At 38.6% G+C, this 14,542-nt stretch overlaps 1 protein-coding gene across 9 annotated transcripts in view; it reads right to left on the reverse strand.

The window, feature by feature from the left end:
- The window catches only part of LOC103381911 (calcium-activated potassium channel subunit alpha-1), a 65,467-nt gene that overhangs the window by 15,900 nt on the left and 35,025 nt on the right, over positions 1 to 14,542 (reverse strand). For 4 of the 9 annotated variants that reach the window (XM_008314499.3, XM_008314496.3, XM_008314501.3 and 1 more), the window contains exons 6-19: positions 13,445 to 13,520; positions 12,322 to 12,397; positions 12,063 to 12,233; positions 10,082 to 10,173; positions 6,454 to 6,564; positions 6,233 to 6,338; positions 6,049 to 6,131; positions 5,541 to 5,610; positions 5,282 to 5,437; positions 4,992 to 5,101; positions 4,549 to 4,617; positions 4,001 to 4,087; positions 3,514 to 3,590; positions 1,956 to 2,132 (exon numbers count right to left, since the gene is read on the reverse strand). In XM_008314499.3, coding sequence (XP_008312721.1) covers positions 1,956 to 2,132; positions 3,514 to 3,590; positions 4,001 to 4,087; positions 4,549 to 4,617; positions 4,992 to 5,101; positions 5,282 to 5,437; positions 5,541 to 5,610; positions 6,049 to 6,131; positions 6,233 to 6,338; positions 6,454 to 6,564; positions 10,082 to 10,173; positions 12,063 to 12,233; positions 12,322 to 12,397; positions 13,445 to 13,520 — 1,461 coding nt within the window. The remainder of the gene's footprint in view (positions 1 to 1,955; positions 2,133 to 3,513; positions 3,591 to 4,000; positions 4,088 to 4,548; positions 4,618 to 4,991; positions 5,102 to 5,281; positions 5,438 to 5,540; positions 5,611 to 6,048; positions 6,132 to 6,232; positions 6,339 to 6,453; positions 6,565 to 10,081; positions 10,174 to 12,062; positions 12,234 to 12,321; positions 12,398 to 13,444; positions 13,521 to 14,542) is intronic. The other 5 variants (XM_008314505.3, XM_008314504.3, XM_008314503.3 and 2 more) reach the window with 2 other exon arrangements.

The raw sequence follows: 14,542 nt of genomic DNA on the forward strand, positions 1-14,542 counted from the left end.
TGTAATTTGAATCTAAAATATATGAAGTAAATGTTATTCACATCATACAGAAAGAATCTTCTTTAATATCCAGAGTGAAGATAGGATTGAAGATTAAATTCTGTCGCCTTTGATTTTCTACTCAAGAAATGAAAGATGGAATCAATCACTGACATAATATGGATGGTTACGTCCTTGAAAGTATTAAGATGTATACTGCATAACTGTATTAGCCCAGAATGCGCTCGTGTATTGACAAAGATAGATTTTCTTGTGGACGATATAGACTGGATCTCCATGTTTTTACAACACCAAACTAACTTCCCTTCTGTTTACTGACTAAATTCCAGAGGAAGTCAAAATCTTCAATGACCACCATGCATCCCATACTCTGACAGGAACAGTAGAGTGTCTTATATTCCTACAAAACGTAACACTTTACTAATTAATGTATCAAAATCCCACATACATCCTTTTAAAAAAGCACTGCAAATACTATGTACTTTAAGGTTGTTCTTGTATTCTATAAATATTAAAAAACAATTCTTGCCTTTTTTTTATTACAGCCACTTACTGCTCAAACCATTCTTTCTTTTCTCTCCTCTTTTACCTTTAAAATTTGAATTTTATTTGTTTATTCTGCTTTAAAAAAAAGCCTGCACAGATGCTGGAACTTTTTCTTTTGGAGCTTTTCCTCCCACACGTGCTCATTAGGACTGTAGTTCCGCCTCTTGCTCGTAATAAAGGTCATACATTGGGCTTACGGCAGGACAGTGACAACAATGTTTAAACAGGGACCTCGCTGGTCCTGGCATATGTCGCCTGCAATCGAGGGGCGCGAACAGAGTCACAGGACTAACAGGCTAACATCTGTCCCACGACCAGAGAGGGGGACAGGGGAGGGGGGACTTGGCTGCCTGGTGGTTACAAACTGTCAGCCCGGGTTTCATGACAACTAGTAGGACTCCAAAAATGAAAATGCAAACATAATTTCCATGTCATGCCATATAAGGCCTCGCTCGGTGCTCCTCCCGCACAGAGTCGACAGCAGCTCCAGAGATTTGCCGCAGCGTAGCTGGCCAGGCCACAGCACACAACCCCGGAAGGCACGAGGGAGAGCGGAAACACCCAGAAATGTTCGGCCCTTCACAAACATGATCCTCACTGACTAAAGCTGACAGTGTTTACAGCAAAAGAGTATTAACACTCCACAAATTCAGACACATTTTTTATGCCTTCTGCAATGAATCAGTGAAACATTACAGCCTCTGGCTTAAAAAGGCACTTGAATTAAAAAAAACCTCTACTGAATTCTGCACAGTTCATTCAGTTTCACAATGTTCTTTTCATCACACTCATATGTCAAAGGGCCTGAATATATAACCCTGAGCTTCACGTGTGGCCATGAGTAAGACATTACTTTACTCATAGGTTCTACGCTGTCATTTTGTCAAAAGCCCTTAAAACATATTAACCCTGTGATACTAAAAAAAAATTTATAATTTCACACTTATATCCACTCCTGTTCACCCAGCTCTCACGAAGGAACAATCACACAGCACCATTCTATGTACTGTAATTGTTATTTTTATTATTGATCTGAACGATCAGGTTACAGTCTTCAGTTAAAGGGTTAGCATTAGCACACAGCTGATAATAACAAATGTTTTAAGGAGCAGGATACGAGTAACCCCTTAAACCAGAGTGCTTTGAGAACATTAAGGGAGTTGCAGCTGGCAAATGCTGGAAACACCAGTCCCTGCAGAACTGTTGGTACCTATAACATGTAGTCAAAACACCACCAAAGATCAGAAAACGACAGCAAAAGCACAGAACATGAAGCATCAGCTGATTGAAAGCCATAAAAGTAGAGCAAGATCTTTTGTGACAGCGATGGTTCAGTTGCGACAGCCAGGCATCATAGAACAGCCCACGTTCCAAACGCTGACAACAAAGCGTCAACGGCAACAACTTACGGGCAGGTAATGCCTCTGAGCTATCATTAAGAGAGACAGCAGAGACCTGGATGTCCTGTAGACCCGGGTCCACGTCACAAGGAACATTTACTGGCATGCAAAGGCTGGGCCACTTAGAGCGGTCCGAATCGAAACAACATGCCAGTTCTATTTTCTTGTAGAAGGGAGTCTTGGCTACTGTCACATGGGTTCAGACAAGAGGAGAGGAAGAGCAGGTTAATGCACGGGGTCAGTCTGGAGGAGGGGAGGACAAAGACAAGACGGGGGCACGGGGGACGGCTGCTGGTGGGATGAACAAGATTAACTACGTCTGGACAGCGTGCAAATGTCAGATTGGGAACTTGATATTTATATTTTCCACATTTTGTCCATTATTCTGCTCAGGGTCATTTAAGGGACGAGTGTTGGAAATATCATAAGGTCCTTGTGTCATGTGAACATTTTAGGGGTGAAGGGCAGGTCATAATTTCTGTAACAGAAAATAATTATAAACGATCTACCATGTCACCTTCAATCCTGTTCTCCTGTTCTCTCGACATTATGTACCTTTGCTTTGTCCCACATCCTAATTGAAACCCTGCCAAGATGTTTTGATCATTTACCTCAACCCACTTGGAGTAAATTATTTTTATCCCCCTCTGATGTCGATTATAATACATTTTTAACCTGTTTATTATTAAACAATTTTTCTCCTTTTTTGTGGGATTTTTTCCACACAATACAGACTTATAAATAAACACTATAAATATTATAAATAAATATATTAAAACATTTCATGGGGAAGTGGGGACATCTACTGGTCATTTGAGGTGTTACTAGGCCCGAGTGAGTTCCTGTACTCGCTCAACTCATTTGGTTGTTTGTTTTTATTGTTCCACTGACTTGTGTGTGGTTCTTATATCAACAGGAACATGCACAAGACAACTGGGGAGCTCGGCAGCGTCATTCACTGAACATGCAGCATTCTCAGTGCATTCACACAGGGGCTTCAGTCGAACTGAAGGTGCGTTCTTTTAGAGGGAGATAAAGCAACGTTACTCACAATATATCACTATAGAGTGAAATTTTAAGAAACGTGTGTCAATTCCCACGCAGCAAGAAAAGAATGCATACATTTTATGGTTAATTTTGGGCTAGGTAAAGTAAGTTGGAGGCAAAGTGAGGTGACATGGAACAAAAAAGTCTGTGGAAGCCTGTTGACATGACAACATTAGCAATGGACTGTAATAGTAACAAACACAAATGCAGCACAGCAGACAAAAAGCATTTTACACTAGTCAATTTAAATAAATAACTAAAAAAAAAAAAAAAAAACACACATTCACCAAAATCCCAAATGTATCTTGAGTTTACAAAAAACATAAAAAATCCTAACACTGTCGAAGTATTTTGTAATCTGAGTGAACTTAATCTCAGTCAGTGTTTGGTCACATCTCAGATTAAATGTGGTTCAATGTTGCAGGACCAGGTGTGTCTGCACCTGCGCAGTGCTACGCTACTGCTTCACTTTAGTTGTTTATTAAAATCTGATGCAGCCATGTGTTCACGGGTTACTTACATTTCTTGCATGCGCATTTCTTTATTCTCTTAGGATCCGTTATGTCATCGTGGCAGGCCTTACAGTAAAATAATGCCCTGGGGAAAAGAAAATCCACAGAGAAACTTCAATTATTAAACAAACAAAATACTAATAAAATATCTGACCTTTTGCTTTGAAAATGTAAAACAAATTCTGCCCATAATATTAAAATAAAAAAACGCATTTTACATGTACATCATGAAAATGTAATGTAATTTTCATACACCTAATAAGCGTTTCTACTGACCTCTAGTGGTCATACAACGGAGTTGTTTTGTTGGCAAATTTAGTTTCTAAATCAAAATCTTTCATACCTTTTTGTTTTCATCTTCGTGCTTTATTACATTTTTAATTTTATTCTTCACTCTCCTCTGAAGCCTCATCTCCTAACAAATCACTGTTTGACATGCTGGCCTGTAAAGCAGCGTATATCACAAGAAAAACATGGTCTCCCTCCGCCCATTACCTCTTCACTTCTTTGGCGTCACTGGCAATGAAGAAGCCCAAGGTTCCTTCCTGCATCTTCACGTGGTTCCCAGGGTTTATCAGGGTGCTGTGGTGATTTACAGAGCAGAGATGTCACGGCACAAAGTTACACCATGGAATCTGCAATGCTCCGCACTAACGGCTGGCAACCACACGGGGCTGGCAGGATTCATACCCGTTACTCATTCTGTCAGACCGGTGCCTGTTATTAAATTAAGCTGATGAATGCAGATAGCAGCTCTTCAAATGGTGTCTAATGAACATCGCTGCATTAAAGCAATCACTAAAACAAAGCTTCAAGCTGTGTTTAATGCCGCCTAACACCGCCTCCTCCATTCAGTTTCCTAAAAATCTTAGGGATGTTTGTGAACTCAACGCTAATTGTGTGTGCCGTCAGACAGAGGCAGCTGATTTTAAGTGGAAACGTCACTGTCAGCACATCCTGGCGGCAAACATAGCTGTGTATATATAGGCTTGTGAGTGTAACGGTAATGAATCCCCACAGTTCATGTGAGTGCATGCACTCACCTGCTCTCCCTCTGATCAGACTTGTACTCAATGGCTATGAGCAGCAGCTTCAGCTTCACATAGCACAGTCTGAAAAATAAGTAATAACAGTCGTCCATGACCTACGACCTTTCGTGGTTACATCGCAGTAGAAATCATCTCAGCCTAACATTAAAGATCATTCACATTACTGAGAACAAACACTTTAGCCTCTGAACTGCACCATCAATGCAAGGTTACTTTAATAACATAATACTGTTATTGGCTCTGTGTACTGTGCATGTACACAAATGGGAATCAAATTCAGAAACCTTTCTGATTTATTTACTAGCTAAGGCTAATGTGTTGTTCGCAAATCGTGTTTCATTTTTATTCCAAAATAATCAAATAGCATTTGCTTAAATCTCTTAAATTCTTGGCCTGAGCAACACAATAAGAAAAAAAAATCCCAAAACTATACTTACTCGCAAATAACAGGGAAAGACAAACCCACAAAGGCGCTGGACAGGTACTCCGTGTACATCTCGTTAGATACTCCTTCCAAGTAATACTTCTGCCATGTGTCCTCTTCAATCTGCGGCAAACAGAAGCTGCCATAATTACGACACTGAAGTATAAACTTTTCAAATATGTACGCAGTGCACATGTATCACCGGGGAATGACGCCTTCATATTGTTCACGTTTATCTGTCTTTATCTGCAGTTTGGAACTGTGTTTATACTTCACAGATCAATAAATCGGAGCGGCGTTTACTTTGATAAATGATCTCATGGAGAAGAGGTTGGCCAGCATGGTGGAGAGGCCCTGAGCCAGACAGCTCTGGGCAATAAAGCCCAGTTTCAGCTCTGCAAGACAAATGGCATCGTCTCCCTCCTTCCAGTTCCAGCTCGGAATGTTCAGAAGGTGAGCCTGAGGTGAGGAAAAAATATATAAACTTTTAAAACACTTTCTGACCTCACAGACAATATAGGACAGTAAATAAAAAAACTCGACGTGGACCCGATCTACTAACCTTGTTATGGTACTGCAACATCTGCGTGATGATTCGGATCTTCGGATGGTAATTCTTGATGGAAATAACCCTGAAGTAGAAAAAAAAGAACAACAAATTGTCTCTAACTGTACAACCTCCTGCTCTATAACAACATTTTAAACATTTATGTGTTTATGTGTTTTATGTTTAAAAAGAAACATCTCCTGAGATTTTAAATATATTCCAAAAGTTAAATCAATCATCTAAGAATTTGTTTGTGCTGAAGGTGCATATGTTTGGAGTCAGCACCACTTCACTGAAACTGACCAAAGCTGAACGCCAGCATTTGGTTACATTTTATACCGAGTATTTATGTCTAGACTTTTGACCATGGACTCCATCTACCTGTCAGAGGACGTTAAGTACTTATTGTTAATGATGTTGAACCTTTTGAGTTTATCCTTAGGAATGCTGGGATATGAAAACTTTCACCCTGTCGCAGCTCCTATGGAAGACAGATTTGGTATTCATTAAAATGCTTCTTTACCTCATGATGTTGCTGGCATCCTCGGCATCAGGGTCAGCACAGTATTTATTGGCCAAGATCAGACAGGCGTCTGCCGACTCAATCTTTACAAAGAGGAAACAGAAAGCCAGTCTGATTTTCCAAATCAACATAGTACACTACGCATTTTCTTTTATTTTAAGGAGGCAGCCTGACATGGTGTTACCTTGACTCTGGCCAGATCATGTGGGTTTAGGACGGATCCTTGGTAAAATTCAACTTGGGTGAAGTGGCGTTTGAACAAGGCTTCCAGCTCAAGATTAGGGGAAATACTGCGAGGAGGAAAAGTCAGTCCTGAGTCAGAGGAGGGGCCGACGCTCGTGTGTCTCTTTGACAAAACTCATTTACTTTTACCATGGAAAAGCTTTGACAGTGTCGGGTACTCACTTATGGAGAAAAACAATTTCTACATTGACATCGTCCCTGTCCTTGTGTAGGAAGTCTTTTAGAAAGTTGGACACACTCTCCAGTGTAATGTGCCCACAGACCACAATGTGCCTAGAAAACAAGGTGCAATGAAAAGGATGAAACACAGAAAGACGTGGTCGTGGATAAAAGCCGGCAACGACACAGTTCAATCACACACGAGCACTGAGTGTTTCGTCCCGGTCGTTGTCCTTGACATAGGAGAAGGAACTGGAATGACAGGGATGTTGGGTTTCACTCACAGATTAAGGATCAGAGTGTATTTAGGTGGAGATTATCAGAACAGCACCCACAGCATCTGCTGGGTCACGTGACAAAGATCATTCAGTTCATGTGAAATCACTAAATAGATTATTTAAATTATTTAAATTTTACTTAGAAGTTGATTTAACTGCGGTGAACAGTTTGTGTTAATGGATGGCTAAGTACTGCAGTGCTTCTTCATGTTCTTTACGTTGGTGTACAGCACCACCTACTGGTCTTCTCTGCAGATATGAAATTGTCAGACAGGTTTGTTAACAAAGACAGATATTTAAAAAAAACAGAAGAAAAGGGAAATAATGAACACTATGACGACACTTATGGATTTGTCTCATTGTGAAAACACTGTTGATCCAATCAAATTAGGAAGTCCTTCATCCGTCCCACAATGGGGAAATTTACAATCTGACTTTGGCTATCATTTTCTAAGAGGCATCTAGAATTGTTATCGCTCTAAAACCTGATGAATTCTCACGTTATGTTAAAGTAATAGTTTGACATTTTTATAAAAATATAATAATACATATGCAGTAAAAAAGAAAAACAATCCAGTGACAGCGAAATTTAACAGTGGCCTATTAAGAGTGTTGACATGACACCTGGAGTTTAAAACCCTGAGCATATTTAGTATTTATATTGTATATTTAATATTAATATTTAATTCTGGTGTTCTGAAAAACTGCCGACATTACAGGCTGGTACCAGCACATTCACATTTTGCTTTATTACACCCACAGGGACATTACTTTCTAGGGCAATTGATAACGCAGCCACCGAGTTGAAAAGTACATTTTGGTAAAAGGGAAATAAATGGATGTGAAAAAGACTTTTTTTTTTTGTTTGTTCAAATAAAAAAAGCTGCAGAGAAGAGAAAAGACGCTGTTCCCTGGTTGACCTGAGGTTGACCAGTGGAGATGTCTCTTGTCTAATCGGATTTGTATGCTTTGTGTTCTCTATTCGGAAACCAATAGAATACGTCATCACTTATCCCCGCCCATAAAATCAGTTGTTTTTTGGAAAACCAAGAAAGTGCATAACGAAAAAAACTCTTGACAATTTGTCTCGCTTGTAAGTCTCTCTTCAAATATTTATTCTGTATTCTTATTCAGACTTTGGTATCTCCAAGTAAAGGGAAACCAAAGAATCATTGAGATAAATGTGTTTTGTTATTCAATAAAATATACTTGACATCCTGGAGATTTCTTCCTGCTAAAAAGCAGTTTTTTCATCACATTGTTGCCAAAGTGCTTGCCTGATGATATAAACATAGTATAACCATTAAATGCATATAGAGTTCTCCATTTCTCCCATTTCTTACTGTACATTTTTTGTATATACTGTATATATTTATGTATTTCCCTCTTCAGTAAAGTATACCATGCATTTTTATGTATTACCCTCTTCAGTAAAGTATACCATGCATTAAACTATAGGTATACTAATCTGAGACGTAGAAGTATATACATGTTTAAAACTATAAACCCAGCTATCAGATTTGCATACGGACATACAAATCTGACGGGGTATACAAATTTGACACAACACGGGCGGTCTTCCACTGGACACTCAGGTTGTCCGTGGAGCAGACATGATTTTTTAAATGATTTTTGTTGTTATTTACTTAAAATCATTAATGAAAAAATTGAAATAATTAATGTTATTAAAGGATAGCAAATGATCCAAATTTAAAATAATAAGTAATTAACATGTTTTAAAATGTATATATTTTATATACAGTATAGGATAGGCTATATTTATTTATATATAGGATATATTTCTATCCTGTTTCACCCCCAAAGTTCAGCCTAAATTTATGAAATAATCAGCAAAGCTGTAGTTTGATCTGTTAAACAACAGGCTAAGCTAAGCTGACTTTCTTTTCCCTTTTCCTGTGATAGGATATATTTATTTCCTAAATGTCAAACTACTCCTTTAACTGTTGTTCTGTGATCTAAGCACTAGCGATGGTGTAGGTCAGACTGAAGACACAGGCCAAGAACGTTTAGAAGCAGAGCATGAACAAAGACAAGCATACGAGACAGGCAGAGAAAAGTGTTTGTTTTTGTTTTTTTTCCTTGCCGAGAACAAAGAACAATTTGAAAGAATTCACCATGAAGCAAGCGGGTACAAGCAACAACGTGAGTTTAGTCACTTCTTCATCTCTGACACAGGAGTTGGATGAAGGAGGTATTAGTTGAATTTTTGTGTCTAGTTTATGTTAATATTTATTACCTGAGAAAACTTACAGCAGCAGACTGCAACTCTAATTTAGTGCATTACTAATCACACTGTTAAGGGATTTATACAGCATGGATTCATTTTAATCAAGCAGACTGCTATTTGCTTGATTAAATACTTTTGGAGTTTTTATTTATTTATATAGTTTTATATATTTTATCTGGATGAATTAATGCAAATACTTGACTTTAGAACCCACAGATGACCACGGACCACCACAAAACATGAAAGATTTTCTCACTCAGAAAAGATCAATACTTAATTATTTAATATTAATAACAATCGCCATATAAAATATGTCACTACTTTTACAATGCCTGGGAACGTTTCTTTCTTATGTGCCCCCTTGCCAGAGGGGGTGCTGTTTAGTAATGTTTTCGCCTGTTTATTTATTTAAACTTTGTATTATTTATAATATAAATTTATTTCAAATTGTAGTTTTGACGTGAGAAAATCCAACATTTGCCACCCTTCACCAATGACAATACGATTACATTGACTCATTATCCTGTTATTTTTGTCTGTTATAAAATCCACATTTTTATTTCTGACCTATAGTAAAGAAAACTGAATGAAAACTGTTAAAAAAAATCTAAAATAAAATGGCTAGGACTACAGAAAAAAATTGTATAAAAAATGCATTATGGTATTTTTCATTTTACTTCACATCTATAAAACCACTGGGACTTCACCACAGACATAAATAACATTGATTGGCAGTGACACCTTGCACAAATGGCAGCAGCGGCAGCAACACATAACCAAAAAAAAAACTTGACATTTATCATGGCCAAGTTCTTCAGTCACAGTGTGACTTAAGGGCTATTCTGGATCTCTGAGACCTCTTTAAGAGAGGGCCACTCGAGTCACACAAAACCACACCATTCTTTTTGGTTTCTTTAGTTTGACTTACTTTCTGCCTCTGGTCGAGTTATAACTCCCTCCATATTTCTTCCGATTAAGGATGAGAGCAGCAATTTCTGGCACGTAGCGAGCAAACATGGCCTACATGCATGACAAAGAAAAAGAAAAGGGCATGCAGAGAAGGTTCTACTGCGGTGGAGGCAGCAGAGCCTCCTTGAATACTTACTTTCTCCCATTTACAGCACTATAGGAACCGCCGTATTTCTTGCGGTTTCCTATTAATTCTATGATTTCAGGGACGTAGCTCGCAAACATGGCCTAAGGAGAAGATAGAAGACAGAGGGGGAGAGACTAAAAAAATAGACAAAGAAGAGCAGCTAACGGTTGCTTGGAAAAAGTCTGAGAGTCGAACACTGCTGTACGTGAAGAATTACTTTATGAATTTGATAGAAGAAAAGACAGAGAAAAAAAGTTCATGCTATGTTGTGAAGTGAAGAGTGACAGGAATGGAGTGAATATTTACCAGTGGAGGGCCGTCAGGGCCAGCAAGGCCTTCTCTGCTGGATTAACATAAACCATGATCATAAGTTGATAAAAGTTTGTTGAATTTTTAATTTACTTTTCCTAAATATATAAAAGCATACTTCATATTCTTCATATTCTCTTTATGTCATATATTAGGCTCCTTCCAGTGTTGTTGTTTTCAGGATAGAGTCTCTATCCCATCAGAATTCAGCTACCTGTTGCCAGGCTGTATGAAATCTGACAGGCCTTAAGAATCAACAATGCGGATTTATTGATTTTTAAATGTGTCAGTAAATAGCCCGTTTTGTACACAATTGAGGTGATGCAATGCCCAGTAGTGCTTATAGCGTGTTTCTGTATACAATTTCTCCAGCTGTGGTCACGTGGTTTCCTAAATTCTGATATTATGTAAGGTGAAGTCGGACTGAGTAGGACATCACCGAAGGCCTAGGTGTGAAATGCACGGCCCGCCACTGATATTTACGCTATACTGGACGAAAAGAAGAACAAGGGAGAAAAGTGACAGCTGATGAGTGGTACGTCCATCTGCGACGGGAAATACAGAGAATCAAGAAAAAGCCTTATGTGCCATGTTCTGCCCAACAAACACAATCTTTGACTGATTTATAAAGCACAGTTAAATGGATGGGCGGTGAGCGTAAACTCGGAATCTCTCCACAACTCTGCACAAACACTTGCTATATATAACATGCTATAACAAATACATTTCATTTGAATCCTATTCTACACTTGTTTTTCTTAACCTAAATGTTAATACTTTTTACATTTCTCAACCTGAAATGAAATGCCACCCCCCCCCCCCCCAAAAAAAAAAAAAATCACAGAGCTGTAAACCTATATTCAATTAGCTCAAGATAAACGTTTTGGTGTCTCCACCGTAATGTTAAAGATTTTTTATTTTCCGCAGCGCAGATTTAATGATACTTTTTGCCGGTAAACTATGACTCCACTTTTGTCCTGTCACCGAGGCTCATTTAACTAGATTAGAATTGTTCAGATACCAGATAAGGCTTTTGTATGTAACACTTTGTCTTTCCAAAGGAATATAAAGTCTGCTGAAACGTCCTTCCCACCTACTCAGCTCTGGTCCTTTATTAAAAGATGTCAGTGCAGTTTAATCTCCCTAAGAATAATGGCCCATCATTCAAAGGACACAACAGTGTCCTCTCAGCGACCTTTGGCAGGCGACTCCGAGTCAGACCTGGTCATCAGCTTAGTCCCTAACGTGTGTTTGTGTGTGGAGCTTTGGATGTTTGTGCACGAGGTAAGAGACAGTACTGATGAGAAATCCATACACTGTGCTGTGATAAATCATCTACAGTCATTGTGTTTGTTGTAAAGAGGGAGGGTGGGGGTAAATGGGCGGAGCCACCTGCAAGAACAGTTCTTCATCATTAACAACAGATGCCACCATTCCCAGGGTTTAACCAATAAGCAGTACGACAACACAAACTGTTAGCTTCATAGACATTATGAACAAATCAAATCATAACATGCAACCAACAGTTAAACAGAGCAACGAAACACCTTAGTGTGAACAGAAAGATGAAGGCGTTCAGATTTGACAGGGTCCCAGACACAACGCTAGACTGGTGTATTGTCATGATTGGTTGATTAAAGGATTTCAGGCAACAATAAGTAATGAGATGTGTGTTTTTTACCAAACCACCCAAGATGAAGAAGACCATGAACAGGCGGCCCAGGGTGGTTTTCGCATAAACGTCTCCATATCCGACCGTGGACATGGTAACCATGAGTAAGTAGACACATTCCCAGTAGGAAAGTGCTTGGGAATTTTGAAAGTTGTCCCATGGGTCTCCGGAGTTTTCCACCTTGGGGAAAAAAGGCATTTATTCAACATAAAAACAACAATACAATTCAGATAAGTGAAATTAAGGATGTAAACAAGCATTAACTTACCAAGTGAATGAAGCCTGCGGCCGTCAGCCATGTGCTTATGAATATGGAACACAGGTTGACCAACTTGATGGAGTTACTTTAAAATAGAAGACAGTGTTTAGGTTGTGAAAAATTAAATACAGTTCAGAAAGATAAATCATATTATTTAAGAGAAAAACACAGAAAATGTTACAATACCTTAGACAATTATCAATTACCTGATACCTGCCATTTTAAAGAGAGCATTCAGGAGGGTGGACTATTTCAACCCCACCCAATAAATAATAATAATCCATTATCAAAGTGTAAGAGTGAGGTAATGGAAAATACAAAGACACACAAAGAGAGAGGTATAATGCAGCAGGACGAATTATTGCAGATAAATAATATTTTGGGACCAAAACAACCACTAATGTAATGCTAATATTTCATAACAAGGCAAATACACCCTTTCAAATACAACAAACTTTTATTTCTTATGTGTATTCCACTCACTTTCAAATTCTCTATGGTACCTGAATGCCCCTCGTATTTGATACGGTACCTGAACACCCCTTGTTACAGGCACATAATTAAAAATAATTCATAAATTGGTTTTTAGGGACTGTCGGAGGTTGGACGATTGTAAAACTTTTAAGATGTAAACTTTGTTACGTTTGCAATTACTTTTAACTAAAAAAAACTTTAAGTTTTTTAATTCCCAACAGCATATACTAATTATATTACTGTAGAAACAGTCCCAACATGCTCTGCTTTCTTTCACCTCCCTGTTTATCATTTGACCTCCTCACAATAGAGATTAATCTACAGCTCTCTGTCATAGTATAAGCCCTTTCCATCAGAACATCTGTGAGATAAGATTTAAATCTACGCAGAGAGTGCTTTTGTTTTCCATCGCACACTTACTCACACTCACTCACAAACACACACACACACACACACCCACAAGTCCATATAGTCACTATACAGCTCAAAAATGACATAAATGATGCTTCAAATGAATGTGCTGGGATTTATCCTTGGATTTTAAACATTATTTCTACCCTCAGAGTTGCTTTGTAATTCAAATGAATCAGAGCAGAAATATTTCCCCCAAATTAAATTGAAATTAATTTTTTTTTTTTTTAAAAAAGTACACACTTACCTTGTCTTGAGTATATTCAAAAACTGTAATATCTCTGAGAACTGTATCAACCGCAGGGCCCTCAGGAACCTCAAACCTGTGACGGGAAAAACAGTGGTTGGTTACAAAAGAATAGGAAACATTTAAACATCTGACTCTAGTGAAATAAAGACATTATACCTGACATACTGTTATCCAATAGCTTCAATGGATTCATACTTTTTCAAAGTCTTACTTATTTAAAAAAAATAAAATAAAATCATAGATCAATACATAGGTTGAACTAAAATTTGTAAAAGAACAAACGATAGATTTCTCTTCAACACTTCGTGGCTGAGTCTCAGGAGCTTCACAAAGCTCTGGTCTCCACCTGACAGGTGTTCATTAAAGCCAGCTGATCATGAAAGACACGAAAACCTGGATTAAAGTGAGAGCAGGTAGAGGCTGCCAGGACAGAGTCCTGACGTCAAATCTGAACATTGTGGGTATTTATGGGAGGAAAATGGAGCTGGTTGCCAAGATTTCAAGGACGCAGTAACACAGATGAAATCAGCACCGACAACATCAGGCTGAGCTCCTGTCTGAGATTATTGACTGACTGACTGACTGACGCTCGTACCCTCTTTGAAGCTGTGGATATTTACTGCCATATTTCACTGCTGTTTGTGTCCAAAAGCTCTGACAATCCACACATAATTCACCGTCCACCAAAGCCTCAGCTGAAGAGACATAACTCACAGCTTCCTGTTTATGTTTCATCATTTCGGTTGCACAGCATTAAAAGTTCCCGGCCGAGTTTAAAAGCCGGATGATTCACGGCTCGACCTCATGTGGACAAAAACCTGTATCGGCAGCAGTGTGAGTGGAACATAAACCACGAACGGCCGCTTCAGCCAAGAGTGAGCAATCACGTCAAATCCATCTTCACATGCATTAATCTGGCACATGAATTTCCCCGCTGAAGTGAATTTGTGTAAAAGCCAGGAGCACAAATCAAATGTGTCGCAGCCTCCGTCCAGCTGAAGCCAGGTATATTTATGTATGTTTGGAAAAAACACCTGTGAGCCCAATCTCAAGTTTTTATTTCACCTAAGGATTTCTTCAGATGAAAGAAAACCA

The sequence above is a fragment of the Cynoglossus semilaevis genome, chromosome 8 (assembly GCF_000523025.1).
Source record: "Cynoglossus semilaevis isolate Cse_v1.0 chromosome 8, Cse_v1.0, whole genome shotgun sequence".
NCBI lineage: Eukaryota > Metazoa > Chordata > Actinopteri > Pleuronectiformes > Cynoglossidae > Cynoglossus > Cynoglossus semilaevis.